Raw genomic sequence first — 20418 nt, 5'->3', positions numbered from 1 at the left:
GATTTACATTATAGATAGCAATAAAATTCTCAATTTCCTGATTGGTTTCCTGATTGACAAATTTTCCTGAATAATACCACCACATTCAAATATTTAATTTGAAAATTTCAAGTTCACAATTGCTATTTAAAAAAAGAAAGGAAGGAAGAAAATAGATAACTTTGAAGTTTGTTATTTTAAAAATGAGAAAGATGAAATAAATAGAAAAAAGTAATTTTAGATTTTTTTTTTAAATTTTCTCTCTCTATTGTAAATGTTTTAGTGTAATATTTTTAAGCATTCATTTCTTAACTTTTAAAAGTTAGATTTTTTAATTTTAATATTACTTTGAAATGTAAAAAATTTTATCATTTTTAAATTATCTGTTAGTTTATCAAATACCTCTCATCAGAAGATGATAATATCTAAAATATTGTTTTTCTTTTTTTCCTTTTAAATTTTTGTTTATTTGAAAATGAAAATTAGAGAAATGCAATTATTACTCGAAGTGAACAATGAAAATATATAATTTCTATAAATGAAAATTAAAATAATTTTAATATAATTCACCTTATTGTTTTAGATCATATTTATCTGTTCGTTGTTGTTCATTATAGTTTGTTTATTAACAATGATTTATATAATTTATTGATTGATTTGATTGATCGATTTAATCAATAATATATTTTCATATCATTGAAAAATTATATTATGTTGTAATTATACCAAATAATAATTTTTTTCGTATCCTTTTGAAAATCTAATATAAGATGATCTTTTCTTTTTTCTTCATATTATTATTATTATTACTATTACTATTACTATTAATATTTATTCTCATTATTATTAGTTAGTATTATTATTTTTTGTCATTATTATTATTATTACTATTATTATTATTGTCATTATTATTTTTTTTACCATTATTATTATTATTATTATTGTTATTATTTTTTTTACCATTATTATTATTACTATTATTATTATTGTTATTATTTTTTAACCATTATTATTATCATTGCTATTATCATTATCATTATTATTATTATTACTATTATTATTATTGTGGTTTTTATTAAAACTACTACTGCATGAACGAAACACATTCTTTTAAAATAAAATAAAATGTAAACAAATTATCATTTTAGCAAACTGAGCATAGTTTGACATATTTTATTATGATTAATAAAATTTCATTATTTAAGTTTTATTATTCGAGTTTCATTCTTTTTGGAGAATATTTATTACAAGATCAATGAAAAATATGAGAATTTTTCGGAAATTTTTCTAAATTTAAAGGAATTTTTTCTTTTTTTACAACCAGTTAAATAGCTTTAATAATATCTTTATTAATTCTCAGAATGAAATGCTAAAATGAAGTTTAATACTTATACCTTAAGTAGATTACACAGTTTTATGTGATATATTGTAAATTTGACATTCAGAGAATGTTAAAATGTTTTAAAACTTAATGATAGTTAAATTCATTTCTTTTTTATTTCAATCATTTTTAATTCAGCTCATTAAATTTAATTTAGCTTATTTTTTTTTTCAGCTTAGTTTTTTTTACGTTTTTTTTTTCTTTATATTCTTAATAGTTTTTATTTTTATGGAATAAAATTTGGATTTTGCATATATCTTAATCGATAAGTTATTGTTTATTTATTGATGTCATTTACTCAAATAAGTCATAAAGGTTTTGATGACATTTTGGGGACAATTTCAGTGCTAATACAATTTTGAAATGAGTTTTTTAGAAGATATATTTAGTAATACATATTATTATTATGATTATATTAACAAATGATATTTTTGTAATAATATATACATTTTTTTAGAAGACATTTTTTAGTAATATATTATTATTATTATTATTATTATTATTATTATTATTATGACATTTTTGTAGTAATATATACATTTTTTTAGAAGACATTTTTTAGTAATATTATTATTATTATTATTATTATTATTATTATTATTATTATGACATTTTATTAACAAATGACATTTTTGTAGTAATATATATTAATCACCAATGGATTAGTCATTTTTCTTTCTAATTTATTAATTAATAACTGTCTTTTTACTTTTTTTTCACTAATTAGCATATTTGATTGATTCTTTTCTTAACTTAATTAAAAGTAATTGTTAGTATGAAGATTATATGAATTAATATAACACTGCAAAGATATGCTTCACACTGTTAAAATGATAACAAATAGATGGAAATGATTAGCTATCACAATGATGTTATCACTGATTCTCGAATAAAAAGATTTCAAAGTAACAGATGGTTATTGAATTCTGATAAGTTCTTTTATCTACAACTATTTTTCACTTATTTTTTAATAACATTTGTTAATAGATTCTGTTCAAACAACTGATAAATATTGCTTGTAATTATTATAAATTACAAAAATTATTTAATTGAAGGATTTATTAATTTTTCAAAAAGAATTTTTTATTATCATTATCACTTATAATTTATGATAGTTACTGTTTTATCATTTCAAATGATTGCATTCTGTTCATATCTTCTAATTGCAATAAATTTTAATTAATTAATTTGCTGTTTTTTTTTTTTTTTTTTTTTTTTTGTTGCAACAAAAAGAAGAGATTCTAAGTCTTTTCAGTGGGAATTTTTTGAAATGAAATTGAATAATAAATTTTTGACTAATTAAATCTGATTGTTTAAAAATTTTCATTAAAATATGAAAAAACTTATGTAAAAGGATATACATAAATAAAAAGATGAAAGTCGGAAAATGAAAAAGGAAGTAATGTAAAGTTATCGAAGCACAAATAAAAAAATACTTCATGTAATCACTACTTAACTAGGCTTAGGCTTATTTTTTTTTAGCCTCATTAGTTCAAAAAAAAAAATAAATAATAATAAAATAGTCTAGAATTTCATTAATTTTATTGATAATCAAGCTAATGAGGCTAGAATACTTCTGGCTAGGATACATAGTTGTTTTCAAAATAACGATTATAACTTTAAGCTTCAAAATATTCCTCCACCTAAGCACTTTATGCTTCTTGGATATTTAAAAAATAAAATCTCACCTAGCAACTATTATAGAAAGATGGAAAAAAAGAAAATCAAAGACTGAAAATTGCAGATATTATACTAAAGATATATTATTTCAATGGTTCGGTGCAATTACCGCTTTATTTGCGCTATTGTCCATGCTTTTTCATCCAAGTGACAGTTGCCATCTTCTGGCTAGGATAACAGTCAATGAGATAGGGCCAAACATGATAAGCCAAATAGACTAAATTTTGTTATGAGATAGGCCAAACCTTATCAATTTTAAAGCAGCACTATGTAAATTAATTTTAATTAATTAATTTATTTATTTTATTTTTTGATAATTTACTAAACTTAATTACTTAGAACTAACTTATACTTTCATACTTACTCTAAAGTTTTCTTCTCACTAATTTAAAAATCCTTAAAAGTAACATTTAAATGCTTCATTTTTCGCTCTTAATGATTATCATAATTAATAACCACCATTTAATTCCAATATTATCTTTTCAATTTTTTATCAGTCTTTCTTCTCTCTTCAATTACTCATACTATTTTCCTCTCTATGATTATTCAAATTTTACAACTATAACAAGAGTTAACATATTATCTCACTAATTCTATCAAAGCCTACCATTCTCTCCTATTCGAACAATCTCTAATTCTCTTCATATACCTGCTCTCTGTTACTTCAATATCTCAAAGAGTTTATTATGATTGCAAATATTGCTTTCTTAGAGTTTTCCTTTTTTTTTTTTTTTTTTGAAATTTAAACATGAAGAATTGCTAACAATGGGAATGGCTTAATTCATTTCCGGATGGTGTTATACGGTAAAATGGAAATATTCTGAAAGTTATCCGGAATGTGTACCCTTTGTACAAAGGTAAGTTTTATTAATCTTTCAAATTTTTATCAATCTTTTTACTCTCTTCAAACTGCTCACATATTCTTTTCCTATTTATATTAATTGCACAATTTTTACAACTATAACAAAATTTATTGTATCATTTTTGAAAATAATTTCTTTTCTTTCTTTTTTTTTTTTTCTTTATTCAAATATTCTAAATTTCTTATTGTGTATAATTTGAATATTTCATTTAGGTATTTCTCTTCTTGGCATCAAGTAAATATGGCTTATCGTTGAATTGGACCGGAGCATCATCCAAGCTTCTCTTTTCCAATAAGTCATGCCAACAAAATTGCGAGTTAGTTTTATTTCCATTTTTATTTTTATTTATTTTTTTTTTCAATATTTTCATTTATTATTTTCGTGTATAAAATGTTTACTTAAATTATTGTCATAGAATACAGTCGATGAGTAACAACTGATAATGTATTTAGGTAATGAATGTTTAATGATGATACACTTGTAATTTTAATTTGACTAAAAGTTATTAAATCATGTAAAGTGATAATTTGTCACTATACTTTTCCATATGTTCATAAAAATTTTTCTCGGAATATTTTTCAACTTAATTTTAATTTTATTACATTTCCTATAAAAAAAAAAATAGAAAGTCCACTTTAAAAGAATTGAATTTGAAATTTGACAGAGATTGATAATGGTAGTTTTTTATTATAAATGTTTGAAAAAAGCTGATGCGTTGCTGAAATTTTAACCTATATTAGGATTAAGAGATGTATATATAGGTGGTGTAAGCTTTTTTTTTTTTGAAATGTAGGATAAATCATTGCTTTTTTCATATTAAGTTTATGCAAAAATTATTTTTAGCTATTTCATTGAGGAAATATAAATTTTAGATTTCATTTTGTGGAATCAATACCCGAAAATATGACTTATCCTGTGCAGTCAAATTTTCCTTCAACAACTGAAATATGGAAACGATTAATTGGTTCAGCTGAAAAGTCGATTGATATCGCATCATTTTACTGGAGTTTACTTTCAGAAAATACTGGCTCATATAGAGGTCCATCAACTCAAGATGTTTGTTTTCAAACTTAATAATGTTTAATAACAATTTTTTATTAGACAAATAACTAACTATTCATATTAATTAATTTCAACACATCTAGAAAAATTACAGACAAAATTTGGAGTGCTATTTTAATCCTTGAGATTCTGTCGAACTTATATTCTTTGATTTTTATGTATTTTTTAAGGGTGCTGATATATACAATGCATTGATTGAAGCAGCAAAAAAAGGCATCAAATTGCGAATTGTTCAAGACGCAAAAAATAATAATGAGACCAGAACATTAGAAAGTGAGAAACTGGCTGAAGTGCGCAGTTTAAATTTTTCGAATTGGTTTGGTAGTGGTAAGTTTATAAATTAAATTTTGACATACTTAATTTTATTCGTTCTGTATTTAAATTAACATTAAAATAGCTGATTCCATAAATCGTTACTTGAATTATCAAGTGCACTAATAAAAAAACTCATAAAATTACTATATAATTTCACAAGTTCTAAGATAACACAATTTTGAGGCACTTAAATTTACTGGGTTATTCATTCATTTAAAATTCATTTTATTTAGCTCATAATTTTGCAGGAGTATTACATACGAAGTTTTGGATAGTCGATTCGAAGCATTTTTATTTGGGATCGGCTAATCTTGACTGGAGATCTTTAACACAGGTCTTAAAACTTGTTGTAGTATAGTAATTAGGATAAGGATAAGTGTAGCTAAATTTTTATGGTGAATCAAAAATATTGTTTTTTATCGACACACTCGAAAATTTTGAGAAAACTAAAATGACGCAGCTACTTATTGATCAGCAAAAATTCATTAGTTTATGAACTCTGACATATTTGGACTGAGAAGGTTTTTACACTGTTTTTATAAGTTCTAAGGAGATTTTTCTTTTTGAAATAAAAATTTAGAAAAGTTTAGAAATGTCTTATATTAGTTTGAATTTAGTGTTTTAAGGTGAAAGAACTTGGTGTCGGCGTATTCAATTGTGAGCGTTTAGCAGAAGATTTAATGAAAGTGATGAATGTTTATTGGGAAATGGGTGCACCAGGTAAGAAATTACCATCGTCATGGCCAAACGAGCTAGCAACTCCTTATAACGCTAAAAATCCGATGGTAACTACGCTTAACGGTGAACAAAATAATGTTTACATTTCGGTAATTTTCCCATGTTGCAGTTATCAATCATTTCAAATGAAATAACAAGATGGTTATATAGTAAGGTTAACCTATTCAGCCCTAAAGTAACTCATAATTATGTTATTCATTGCTTTATCTCTGTGTATCACATCTTTTACGTTCTTTTAATCTTTTAATAATTAAAGATTATTCTGATATTTGATAATAAGTATTTGAGCTAATTCAATAATATATTATTTATTTTAATTTCTTCTTTATTTTCTGTTTTTCCAAAAGACGAATGTATTTTGCAGAGTGCACCACCAGCTTTTTGTACCAGAGGTCGTATGAATGATCTTAGTGCAATTTTGCATGTTATCAATACTGCTCGAAAATTTATACATATATCAGTGATGGATTACTTCCCGACTACCTTATATTTAGCAAATAATAGGTATGTAGTTTTTGACTTTGATTTTTTTTTCTTCAATTTTTTCTTTCTTTCGTTTTTCTTCCTTTTCTCTTTTTTTTTTCCCCTTTTTTGTTGATTTTTTTTTTCCTTTGAAAGGTACTTTCTTGATTTCTGGTTTTTGTTTGGCAGATACTGGCCTGTTATCGATGATGCTTTGCGAAAAGCCGCATACAATGGTATTAAAGTGAAATTATTAATAAGCAAATGGAAAACTACGCGACCGTCATTATTTGCTTTTTTGAAGTCATTAGCAGTCATTACCTCAACTTTACCCTGCAAACGAACTTATGATACAAAAAGTAAAATTTTTAAAAAGAATTCTGGATCTTGCTGCTAAACTGTGAAAAACTTTTTCTGGATCTTCTGGATCTGTGAAATTCTGGATCTATGAAAAACTTTTTTTTTTCCGAAAGCGTTTCCGAGCAACAAATAAGAATTGGAGCATTTTAAGTCGGTGATATTGAATTATTTAAATGAAATTTTTGTGGCAAGTTTTGAAGTTGCAGAAAGAAAGCTAATTTGTGTGCCGGATACAACGGGTTCTATTGAAGTACGTATATTCATAGTACCAACGATAGGCGATCAGAAAAACATTCCATACGCTCGTGTAAATCATGCAAAATATATGGTTACTGATAACAGTGCTTTAATTGGTATTTTTTATTTAATTTCTAAAATGTGTAAAAAAATTTCTGAGAAAAATTTCTTAAAAATTACCTATGCATTGTCTTCGTTTTTGAGCAATGTATTTTGTATTCGTCAATTATCATTTGTTAAAAGATGACACCTTAGATTCTCTTACATAATCTTCGGTTGTATAGAAAATTTGAACAAGTTTTCGTTTATGCACGGCAATGAATCGAACAACTTGAATTAGTTAACTTTGAGAAAGTAGAATTCTATTAGTCAATTCTTGCCAAAATAAAAGTGCTATAGTACTTTTCGTAGTTTTTTGCATTCTATCACTATTATAGGCACATCGAACTGGTCAGCTGATTACTTTATCAATACTGCAGGCGCCAGCGTTGTAATTCGACAACATAACACGACATTAAATTCGGAAATAATTCTTAATTTAAATGAAAAAATTTTCATGCGAGATTGGAATTCAACTTATGCATCATCCCTATCAGAGTTTGATGATAGAGGTTATCGAATGAAAAATGATACTTTAGTTCCTGAAGATTAATTCATTGGTTAATGTTGGTTTGAATTTGGAAGAATTTTTTTTTTTTTTATGTTTAACCTTCATTTTAAGAAATATTAGCCCTAAATTTTTTTTCTAATATTTTATCATTGTTTTTAACAGTGATGTATCACGAATAATATTCACCTCATTTTCTAATTTAAATAATTTATATCGTTCCATAGTTTATCTAGAGCATAGGAAATTTTTGTATAACCGTTGTAAAAGTAGAAAATTTCATTGCAAGTGAATTTTTGTTTGTGCTTTATCACATACTATACTTGTAGTATATTAATTCACTCAACGAATATATGTTATTTTGATTTTTCTAAATCTGCCCTTTGTTAAAATTCTTTTTGTGAAATAAAAAAATGAAATATCGGTCAGTGAAAAAAAGAAAAGATTACACATCTGAAAACTTGAAAAAGTTTTGAACATATCACGTGAGTATATTTCGAAGGAATTTCAAAAGTGATATTCTTACCATCAATTCGATCTGACAGATTTACAACATTTATTACAATGTTTACGTCATTGGGTAAATAGACATTTGCGTTAATATTCCGTTCACTTTATGAATTTTTTGATCTTAATATTAGGTAATTCGTCAAGAACTGATAGATCGTTTGTGATATCACTTGAGATTTTAAGGTAATTTTATGTGATTTGCCTGATAAACTCTGATAGTCTTATCAGAGTTCCAAAAAAATATGATTAGCAAGTTTGTTAATGGTATTAGTATAAGTATTATAAATGTTACTATGATATTAGTATTAGTATAATAAGTAAAGCAATGCTTTTAAGAAATCATATAAAGGTAGCAATGGATGGAATTTAATTTAATTTAAAAATGCTCTCTTAAACTTTCGAGAGATAAGAACTTCTTATCAGAAGCTAAAATATCACTTATTTCACTTACTTAATTCACTGAAATTTTCTACCTATGAAAATTTCACAGGTAAAAATTAATGAATGGCTGCAAGAGATTCTAAAATACATTCTAAAATAATGTGTTATCAATGATAATCTAAAATAATATATTATTAATGACTTATATTTATTTACAGGATCTAAGTTTCTCGAAATCATATCAAAATTCATCACTTTATTTATCAAATTTTTGAGGAAAATTTTTTTTTTTTTAATAATTGCTTTGATTAATAAGCTGTTATAAACATTTTTCAAAATTGACATCAAAGATTTTAAAACAGTTATTACAAAAAAGAAAAAAGAAAATCTTTGCAAATTTAACAGTTATTGTTCCTATTTTGCCTATACTTCCTATTTCAAAAAGTGCAAAAGTTAAGTTAAATGGCAATGAAGTACAGAATTGTATATGGTAAAATCGATTAAATTTTTTTTTTATTTCAATTTCTCAAACGAACAACTATTCCTCCAGAATGATCAAACCAATCAACAACATCTTAATAATGAAATGGTTTATTTGTATATTAGTGATACTATCAAATATTTTTGTGATAAGCTTTGCAAGTATAATTCCATGGCGTAGTAATAGCATTTATGGATACTGCGTCAATGTAAGTGCTAATAGCATTTTTGTAATCATTCATACTTATTTTTAATTAATAAACATTTTCAAAGATATTCATGATGTCACTATTAGTTCATATCATTTAATTTCTTCTAATTCTAGTAATATTTATTTTCTATTTTAAAAAAAGTGTAAAATTTAAATTAAATATTAGATAAGAGAAGTGCAAAATTACAAGTAAGTCAGCAAATTGTAGCACATTTTTGATGACAGAACTAATAATGATAATTGAAGTAAGAGGAAGAAAAATACGAAAAGAAATTTATTTCATTCATTTAAATTTAAATTCAAATTAAAATTTCATTTCTTATGAAACAAACTTGATGATGCTACTACATAAGAGCTACATATCTTATCAAATAAGATATTTATGAATTGAATTTTTCTTTTTAATTTATCAATTATTTAAAAGTTTATTGGAACTAATAATCACACCTTTGTCTTTATATTTCATTATATTTATATTTATATATTTATATTTCAGATATCAGTCAAAATGGATCCAATTCAAAAAATTATTTTTGAAAGAACACTGAATCTACCAGATGGAGGAATGATTGGAGCTCCAGAAGTGCTTCAACTTGGCCAAAATCTTATACATTTAATACAAGCTAAAAAAGCTATCGATATAGGTGTAAACATCAACGTTTACAAATTCTTCGAGCTAACAAAATTATTCTCAGCTTGGAAGTCCAAATTTTTTAGATTTTCGAAATTTTTCTAAAGTTAATTTCTCATATTTGGCAAATCTCTTCATCTATAGATAAAACTTTATTGTTATCACAGACTTCCCTCCGAATTTCACTACAATCTTTGTTTTACTGTGTTTTGTTTGGCCAAGTAGGTCAGAATTGATACTTTCTAGGTACCTATACTGGTTCATCAGCAGTAGCCTGGGCCTTAGCAATGCCCAAGGGAAGCGAAGTACTAACAATCGATATCTATCCGGGAAGCTATAATAGCATCAGTCGTGATTTTATTAAAGCTAGACCAGATATTTATCCAAAAATCAAACGGCATATTGGATTAGCGGCGCAAAAACTAGGCAAGCATACTTTTGAAATGAAAATTTGACCATTTTGAAGCAAAAATGCAAGAAATGAACAACAATTTTCTAGCAACATTAACAGAAGTTGATGTTCAAAATGTTTATGGTATGTTGGAAAACTTCAGACTTCTAAAAACTAGTTTCATTTCTTTCCAAAATGTATGAATCACAACAAACTAATTTAAGACAATTTTTAATTTTCAGCTTTCAGATGCAATGCTTGCTTCTGGAGAAGCTGGAAAATGGGATTTCGTATTTATCGATGCTGATAAAATTAATTATCCACGATATTATGATCAATCGGTTAATCTACTGCGACCTGGAGGTGTTATTTTAATTGATAATGTAAGTCTACCGAAATTTGTGGAAACATTGCTGTAATTTGTAAATTTCGATTCCAAATTTTGAATTTTATAATCTAGATCAGAAAGCTTGATTTTCCAGGCCTTATGGGGTGGAAGTGTAGTCAAAGGATCTGGTTATATAAAAGATCGCAACACGGCAGCTGTCGATGAAACAAATCAGAAAGCTTCAAAAGATCCCCGCGTATACAATTATTTGATGAATATTGCCGACGGCATACATGTAATTTTCAAAAAGAATACTAAATTAGGGAAAAACACCTAAATGAAATTCAGGATGTGCATCGAAATTAAACAACTATTGAAACTGATTCAAAAAATTTTTCTTATAAATAACTGGAAGATAAAGTTTTCATTCAAATTAAAAGAAAAAAAAATGATATTTCACTCAACAAAATATATAAAGAATTCCAACTAATACCAATAATACGATAAAGTTAGCCAAACAACATCATAAAATGATATTTTTCGTTATTAAACCCAAAGAATAACAATAACAGGTAAACTTGACGATGTGAAATATAGTCAATTCGATTACGTAATCAATTTAAAATACAACTTGTGCAGTAAATGAAACTTTTCATTCATTCAGTCTGCTAACTGGAGAAAAAATCTAATCATTGTAAGGAACGGAAAGTAAGGAGACCATTTACAGCTCTGAGAAAACGATTGTAAAGAATTGCGAATGCGATAAATTCGCTTAAGATCAAAAACAATATGCTAGCTGCTACATTGATAGAGCAAGGAAGCAAATTACTATCTTTTAATTGATCGAAATAATCTAATTTCATTTCATAGCTTCTCGAAATTCAGCCATAAGTAATCCATTGCTATATAAAAGTTCGGCCAATCTGATATTGTCGGCTGCATCATTACATTTTAAATCCGATACTAAGCACCAGCGAGGATAAGCGTTCACTAAATTTGCAAATCCTTCGGCAAGCTGAAAATCAAATTTGATATAACTTGGGCAACCTAACCAGAAATCCAACCTTATATTATGAATAAGATAAAGCCTTACTTCTACATCCAGATCAAATAAAACTTCCGGTCTTCCCTCATAAACTCTTGAATTTGCCATGCGGTGTACAATAAAGCAACGTTCTTCCGATTCATAAATAAGTCTGGAAAAAAGGTTAGTAAATGATTATTACAGTAACATTTCATTTCAAAAAGTAAAGAAGAATAACTGATATCGTATCTTTCTAGATACCATGATACGACAGTTTTGATAAACTATATCATGACACCACTGGTGTCAAACATTATCCTAGAATAACTGTAGAAATCACCTTTGACCATGTCTTCTTAAAAGTTTGATTGACGTATTCTTTGTGAAAATATGCTCCTTATCACCATACAACGATGAACCGGCAACGCATAACGCTGTCATATCTTTCTCCTCTTTAAAATATAAACAGGAAATTAAAAAAAGATGAGAATTTCAAATTTAACACTATGTAAATTTTAATTTTTTATAGCCATGAGGAGTTGAAAACATCTAATTTCTACGTTTTATTTACACTAAACACATTATGGTGTGACGGAAATTCTTTTAGATTGAACATTGAACAACAAGCACAGACGAGATTGTTTAGTTTTCATTATAGGAACACATAGAATTGAAATTCTGAGTTTAAAACTAGTTACCTTTAGTGAGTACAGGTGGGAGTGCCGTTCTCATAAATTCCCTGGCCATCATATCAACAGCCGGTTCACTTAACTCTTTGATATATTTGCAGAAATTTGAAAAGATGCTATCCAGAAATCGATGTAATCTTAAACTTTGCCTTTTATTATATTATACAACAAATACATGATTCTCATTTCATTTGTATTAAACACATTTCAAATTTTCAAATGGACGAATTTTTAAGATGTCATACCTCCTAAGCTATCAAATTCAGTCCTTTCTACTTAAAATTTGTCTTTCATTCTAATGATATAAGTTCATATTTTTGCTAAACATAAAATTCATGAAATGCATACTTCATAGTACCAGTTTTCAATAGTGGATAGTCACATTCCAATACACCTGTCATATCTAAATAACGAGCTGGTAATGATTTACGAATGTTTACATTTTGCTCAGCAAAATTAGATAGTGCAGGAGGGATGACACGTTCCAAGAGATCAGCATATGTGACATTGCGACAAACACTAACAGTGAGATGCAACGAATGAACATCTTTGTCTGCGAAACCCTATAGATTTAATGAATAAAATAACAGCACAAACATATAAATTAGTGAAATATTTCAATATGCATCGTATTTTACCATAAGAAAAATCTATTAAGTAAAATATATCATGAAATAGCTATCAATCAATTTATTACACATGTTTTAAGGAAATTATATAATTTAATATCAAAATAGTAACACTAACTGAACTAAAAAAAAAAGAAAAAAATCGATAAAATTGCACAACAGTATTTCACAATAAAAAATTGTTCAGTATATCTACTAACCTGATGGATATAACCTCGCGGAATATATAACATATCGCCTTGCTCCAACCAATCATCAAAAACAAGCATACGATTAATAACATCATTATCCGTAAAATTACCTAAACAAGAATATCAATTGTACAATATCATTTTACAAGTTTTCATGCATCAAAAAAATTAATACAGACCGCTGGGTAATCGAGGAAGCATCTCATCATCACTATCCGGTGCATATATTTTCCAATGTTTTCGCCCTTCCAATTGAAGCAAGAAAGCGTCGATGTCGTCCCAATGAGGGGCGAAGCCAGCCGTATTTGCGGGAGTTATATAACTGTAAGGTTAAAAAATAAAAAAGAGACAGTAAATAACCACTTTTTTAAGAAAATGGAATTTGAAAAGCAATTAATTGAAATGGAGTTTCAAGAAAACATTTTAGAAACAGATACAAAACAAACTATTTATTAAATGCATCAAATATATTAATTTCATTTCAATTATATTTACTGTCTAATTCCAGAGCACTCTTACAATTCTAATTCTATTTCTTTAAAGTGCTTGATGCATATTCATTTTCCTTCAATACTTTAAGATTTCAAACAGAATATGAAGCAGTTCAACTTGTTAAAAAGAAAAAAAAAAAAGAACTAATGAAAAAGAACATACATATTCGCTCCAACAAAACAACCAAATACTTCCTGTAACAAATCGCAGTAGTACCAAACATTGTCACAGAAGCTTTGAGGATTTGTAAGCTGTATTGAACAACCAGCCTAAAACACAAAAAAGCATGTTACCCAGAAAATTATATAAAAGACTTCAATATCTGCTACTGTGAAATTGCTTGGCTTCTTCGCTTAAAACGAAAACAATAATTCTCAGAAATTTGCGATTTCATACCTTAATACTTTTTTGTATTGCTTGAGGATAAACCTTTCCAGAACCATTTAAAGTTGACCTTTGCTGATTCTTGTAAATAGCAACATTCACATTGGTACCGTATTCAACATAATCCTAAACTTTCAATTTTTTTACAAGATTTTAAAATTTATTAAATCACAAGTAAGAAATATTAATAATTAAAATCTAACATACGAACCGTTTGCAGAATGTCGATAAATTTCGCTGTGCTAAATAAATTGCCGTAGTAATTCGGGTTATTATGGCAAACATGAAATACTTTCTTTTGAAATACCATTCTGAAATATTTCATATGAAAGGAATCAATTTAAATAAATTTCGACAGGCAGAATTTCAATAAGTATGTAACAACAAACTTGAAAAACTGTGTTAGGTCGTAGGGATCAATAAGCCATTGGATCGCATCCAATCCATTTTGTACTGAATCACAATGAGTTGAGAAAGGCTTCTGTTCAAAATCGATTACTACGTCACTGGCATCTTCATCCTTTTCTTTTCCGTAACACCTTACAAAATTTTCACGAACCGCACTATTTGTACTTCTTTCTGGAAGCAAATCCGGTAAATATTACTTGCATTTGAATAGTGTACATATTTCAGATTTGAAAAAACGAAAAATAAATTGAAATTAATCTCACCATCAATCAATTCTTCATCATTCTCTTCTTCATCCACCATATTTTTGTCTTCATTAATTTCGTCACTTTCAAAAGAGCTTCCATGGCTTGAATCCGAAAGATTTACGATTTTAATTTCCTCTATTTCTTCTCCTTCACTCAAACAATCGACAATCTGCATAATTATTTTGCAAGTTAACACCATACAAAGTAATAAAAGTGCAGATTTTCTATCCAAAACGACTTCTACTATCACTGAGAGTAAAGCTTTCAGTAATGAAAATCAAAATTATTTAATTCCTCTTTTCCTACAAAAATTAATTTAAAAAAATCATATATCAGATTAGTTTTGTTATCTTTCTTTAACTGATTATGAAATCCTATGAAAAGCACTTGCATTTGACTTTTCAGAACAATGTTTGATAAGAATTTAAATTGAATCTGATATTTTCCAAATAACTGAATATATTTTTTCAACCTCTTTTTGCATTTTCCTTTTTCTTTTTTTTTCAAAATTTTGCGATGCATTGTCAGATATGTTTTGGCTCACTGAATCCTGCATTTCTTTCGAATCATCACAATTCCTAAATAATGAGCTGAAGACGCTACTACCTGAATGTGTCGGTATCCATGTTTTAATTGAACCACTTAGTTCTCTTTTATTAACTGATTTACCTGGAAAATAATATTTATAAATGGGTGACGTCTGCACCGTAACCTATCCGTCATTATTGATGCAGTAAAAATAACTTTCCAACATCTTAGTATACAAATTATTCAGAGATAAATTGAACATAGTCGCAACTTTTCATTTTAAACTGCAATGGGTCGCTCGTAGCAGAAGGAGCTATTCGCAAATTTCAAGAAACAGTCCCCGATTTATTCTTTCAATAAAGCATCCCTGGAGTAACGATATAAATCGGTGAGTCAGGCTTAAAGTCCAACTCATTAGGTTAGTCTCGAAAACTTCAAATTTGATTAACCCTCTAGATAAACTAATAGTAGTTACAAGTAACTCGACTTTTTCACTTGTATTAGGAATATATTTGTAATTTATTTCAACATGTATAGCTATTTCTATTAGCATAAAGGATTAAGAATTTACGTGCAATATTGTTGATAAATCAATGAAAGAATATGATGAACTAACTTACGTTTCCGCTTAGTTCTCTTTCGAATCTCCTTCTTCATTATTTTTTTTTGCTTTTTCTTAGTTTTGTTCATTTCATCCGTTTCCTCACCGTATTTAGACAGAAAATCCGACGCTAGCACGTTTCTATCGCTTTTAACGAAATCTCTGCATGGTTTATTGTCCTAAACTTTTTCTTAAAGTAAAACAATAGAAATGCGATATTTGCATATAGTTCTGTTTCTCTGAACCACAGAAAAGATTAATAATTAAAATAGTTAAAGTTAAAGAAATTAATAGTTAAAGAAAACTTTGTAACGGTATAATAATACAATAATATGGGGCTTCAAACCAGAATTAACAAGCAACCTTTCCAGTTTTCAAATTTAACTCATGGATTAATTATAAACATTTGCAATATTCAACAAACAGAAAAACTTGGTATAGTTTTATCCCTGTCTTTTCTGTGTTCAGTCTTTCTTTATTTTTTCATTTTTTGACAAATTAAGTATTCCCTGTCTAATTTGTTATCGCTTCAACGAGATGATATCAAGACATAGCTTCTACTAGCATCTATCATAGTTTTCTTTTAATTCCAAAAATTAAGTCTTCTTGATTCTTTGAAGTAATATATATTAAAAGATCAAAATAAAAACTAACTGACTTCTGCTCTACTAGTTAAACTTGATGCCACTCTTTCTTCATTCAAATTGGACTTAATACCATCTTCTGTCTTTTTTCTAAGCGACAAAACTTCATCTAGAAATTTCAACATTTTAATTTAAAAAACTAGAAAAAAGACAAAGCTTCCATCATCATAAATTCTTCGTTGTTCTGAATCAACAATACAATAAAAATTTGTCGTAGGATCAAATTTACAGCAAAACTTGAAACACAACTAATACTACCAATTTGAAACCAACTTATTTCATTAGTTCTCAATAATTAGTTATTACTGTATATTCAAAATTCAGAATTTTCTTATCAAAAAAAAAAAAAAAAGAAAAAATTAGTTAATATTAAAAAGTTAACATCAAATAATAGAAGTTTTTACATGCAGAAAGTTCATTTATGCTATCTATGGATTGATTATGATCGGATATATCAAATTCCTCAACACGTGATGAATTTAATACTCTAACATTATTTTGACGCTTTGGAAATGAACGTTTTCCTTTTATCATATCTGAAACAAATAAATCAAAATAAATAAAAAAAAAAAAAAAAAAACTATAAATAAAAATAAAATACATAAACAACTTTCTATGATTCTTATATTTCATCTTTCCACAAGCCAAAATACAACGATCCTATAACTTTATAACTCTTACCCTCCAATACTTCTCGTCCCCAGTCTCTCAGGAAAACTAACTATTCAGTTTCCTAATCCGGCACAATTGAGTCACTGTGAAAATAACTAGTATCAGTCTCTCATCAGTTACTATCAATTAACTAGTATTAGTGTTAGTTGAATAGTATCAGTATCAATTAACTGGTATTAGTGTCAGTACCAATTAACCAGTATCAGTACCAATTAACCAGCATCAATATCAATTAACCAATATCAGTATCAGTTCCCAGTATCAATATCAATTAACCAATATCAGTATCAGTTAACCAGTATCAGTATCAGTTAACTGGTATCAGTATCAGTTAATTAGTATCAGTATCAATTAACTGGCATCAGTATCAGTTAACCCATATCAGTATCAATTAATTGGTATCAGTAGTAAATAATACAAATGATTGTAGCATTGAATATGTAAATTACATCTATGGATTAATATCACTTTTTATCAAATGATACAAAAATATTCGAGTGATAAAAATATTGACTAAAATGAGAAATGAGAATACTTTATTATCATTATTTATATCAATATCATCAGTCAATTATTCAAAATGAATTGATTTATAATAAATAAATTTAGATGTAAGTTTAATTTTTTTTCAACTATTTTCGAACTAAAATTTTAAGATGAAACTAGATAATAGTAGCTGCGCTCAATATTTCTTATATTTTAATCATTATCATTAATGATTACTTATTTTTATGCTTGATATCATTGATAACATTTATCATTGCTTTTATACACAGCAGTTTTTTTATACATAATTTCACGTTTTCATTTTTAACTTTTCACGTTAATTAGCAAACAATCACTTTGTAATAAATAAATACATTTTTTTTTGATTTTTTTTTTTTAACAAAAATAATAACATAATTGAATTTTTATATAAAATGCAATTCCTTTTTATATCGTTTTATGAGAAATAAACAATGGATGAACAAAATGTCACATTCAAAATAAATGTGACAAATGAATTGAATGCTTCAGTTTATAGTGAGGAGGCGCTAGTTGACAAGCGCATTGTACTTATTGAATTTGTTCATTTTGTTTCTTTTTGATTTTGTTAGACGGTTTAACATTACTCAGGAATTGTCAACTGTCATTGTAATAGAAAATTACTTTAAATTATCATCCAAGATATAAAATTCATTAATACAAATTAATTAGATCGAATATTTTTTTTTTTATTTTTCACATAATAATTAATCACATAATTATATTTTCGAATTCCATAATAAGAACTATCATAATCAGGTAAATGATTAGCTTTAAAATAAGAATTGATTAGCTTATTTTATACTGAAAAAGAAAATTGTTTATCTTTAATGATAAATCAATAAAATCAAGAAGGATGTTTACCTTTAATGATAATCTATTTTCAAGTAATGTTGAATTAAAAATCTATCATGAATATACGCTATAATCATTCCGTTTTTTTTTTTTTTTTTTTGTACTGTTTTAGTTTTTCATCTGCGAGTAAACAAATATTACGGAGAAAATTAATTTTTGTATTTGTGTATTTTTTTTTTTAAACAAGTATTAAGAATTAATTTTTGTATTTTAAGAACTAAAAAGTCCCAAAAAGATTAGTTATTGTCTTTTGAAAAGTATTTAAGAAGAAATTATTATAAATTGGAATAAATGAAATTTTTTTGTTGATTTATTGAAAATCAATAAATGAAATTTATTGATTTATTTATTGAAAGTTAACAGTTAATCCCTTTTAGCTATATTCTAAAATTACTTCTATAAATAGCAATAAAATTTCATTTAGGTTTCATATTAGCTTTCATTCTAAAGCAGAGACATTTTTTTTTTATAATTTTAATTTAGCTCTTCTCAATAATCATTTGGCTCTTTAGTATATATTAAACTGTTAGCCAAGAAGATAATAGCCAAGAAGCTAGGCAAAAAGCTAGCCAATAATCCGCATGTTATTGTTTAGTATGCTTCACTGCATTCAAACTGTGTCACTCTGTTTTCTTTTGACATTTTGCTTTTCGCTTTTTCATATTTGTTTTTTTATATTTGACAGTATTGAAAATTGTCGATGAGAAAGAGAAATATAAATTCTTCCAAAATGGAAGAATTTATATTTTTACTTTTGATAATTGTCTTCTTGCAAAAAATTAATTGAAAATTTAAAATATTTTAAAATGAATCATTTTTTTTTTATAAATCATTTTTTAAAAAACAAAAACAATTATTTTTGAATCGTTTAGGCTTTTATACAAATTTTAGTATAGAAATTGGTGTGAATAATGTAATCTAAATAATTTAGAATATAAAGAAAAAATTCTTCAAAATTAATCCTTAAAATTTATTCTAATATTTCTATTTCTAAAATTTATTTTAATGTAAAAATTTTCCTCAGTGATACAAAAAAGACAAATAGCATCGCTAGTAAAAATATTAGTTTAATTGAAAAATGCATAATTTTATTTTTGTATTTTAGTCATTCATTCATTCATTATGAATTATAGCAAATTCTTAACAAAGTAACTTCTTAAGAGAGTAACTTCACTTATTAAAAGAGTTTTTATTTAAAAAAATAAAAAAATTTTGAAGAAACTTGAGAAGTATTCAAGTGATAGTAGTACTAGGATAAATTTTGAAAAGCACTCTTAAATTTGCACATAATTTCAGATCACATTTCACTCACTTTATTTTTCAACGATTAAATTATCGTTCTGTTCAATCTCCTCTGAAATTTGATCATATCATAACATTTCACTGCAATCGTTGTAAATTAATCAGATGTACCAAGACAGATATCATCGATTAGTTAACTAATGATTTGAATTAAATTTTTTTCAATATTCTTTTTTTCAATAGATTTATAATTATTGTTATTTATTACTATCAATTATTATTATTATTCATTATAAAGAGAAAAGGAAGTGAAAAGGATGCAAAAGATCATATAAGAACAGAAAGTTGGATTTGAAAGATTAGAAAAGAAACCTTATAGTTATATTAAAATTACAATAATTGTTATGAACATGAAAAAAAGCCTATGCAGAAATGAAAGAATGTTGAAATTATATGAGACCCCGATTTGGAATACATTATTGGAATCAATCAGCATTTAAGGCACCATGTAACGCTGTGGGTCGTTGTGGCGAAGACCAAAAGAAATAAAATAGCACATCTATGATATGATCTCTTTCTTTCACGGGAATATCGTATTCAGCAAAAAAAAAAAAAAAAAACAAATAAATTTCTAGAGATAATTAAATACCGAAAAAGCTAGAATAATTTC

At 26.3% G+C, this 20418-nt stretch overlaps 3 protein-coding genes across 3 annotated transcripts; 2 read left to right on the top strand and 1 right to left on the bottom strand.

The window, feature by feature from the left end:
* Window positions 1-3876: 3876 nt before the first annotated feature.
* Bm5575 (Phospholipase D. Active site motif family protein) lies at window positions 3877-7729 on the top strand (the record flags this gene model as incomplete). Its single annotated transcript, XM_001902206.2, has 10 exons — window positions 3877-3897; window positions 4116-4219; window positions 4776-4959; window positions 5136-5292; window positions 5529-5614; window positions 5907-6107; window positions 6383-6522; window positions 6670-6839; window positions 7047-7193; window positions 7515-7729. 10 exons carry the CDS (start codon window positions 3877-3879, stop codon window positions 7727-7729), a joined length of 1425 nt encoding a protein of 474 aa, XP_001902241.2.
* Window positions 7730-9156: 1427 nt separating this feature from the next.
* On the top strand, window positions 9157-10953 carry Bm6504 (O-methyltransferase, putative; the record flags this gene model as incomplete). Its single annotated transcript, XM_043081205.1, has 5 exons — window positions 9157-9264; window positions 9763-9910; window positions 10144-10323; window positions 10538-10671; window positions 10771-10953. 5 exons carry the CDS (start codon window positions 9157-9159, stop codon window positions 10951-10953), a joined length of 753 nt encoding a protein of 250 aa, XP_042937139.1.
* Window positions 10954-11475: 522 nt separating this feature from the next.
* Bma-jmjc-1 (LD40453p, putative) lies at window positions 11476-16988 on the bottom strand (the record flags this gene model as incomplete). Its single annotated transcript, XM_043081204.1, has 16 exons — window positions 11476-11631; window positions 11710-11812; window positions 11981-12092; window positions 12339-12466; window positions 12678-12892; window positions 13159-13259; window positions 13329-13471; window positions 13804-13910; window positions 14038-14151; window positions 14237-14336; window positions 14415-14604; window positions 14697-14850; window positions 15154-15350; window positions 15830-15989; window positions 16469-16563; window positions 16859-16988. 16 exons carry the CDS (start codon window positions 16986-16988, stop codon window positions 11476-11478), a joined length of 2205 nt encoding a protein of 734 aa, XP_042937138.1.
* Between the last annotated feature and the right edge of the window lie 3430 nt (window positions 16989-20418).

This window comes from Brugia malayi (genome assembly GCF_000002995.4).
Source record: "Brugia malayi strain FR3 genome assembly, contig: Bm_v4_Chr4_scaffold_001, whole genome shotgun sequence".
In the NCBI taxonomy this organism is placed as follows: Eukaryota; Metazoa; Nematoda; class Chromadorea; order Rhabditida; family Onchocercidae; genus Brugia; species Brugia malayi.
This window is presented reverse-complemented; position numbering and strand designations above follow the sequence as displayed.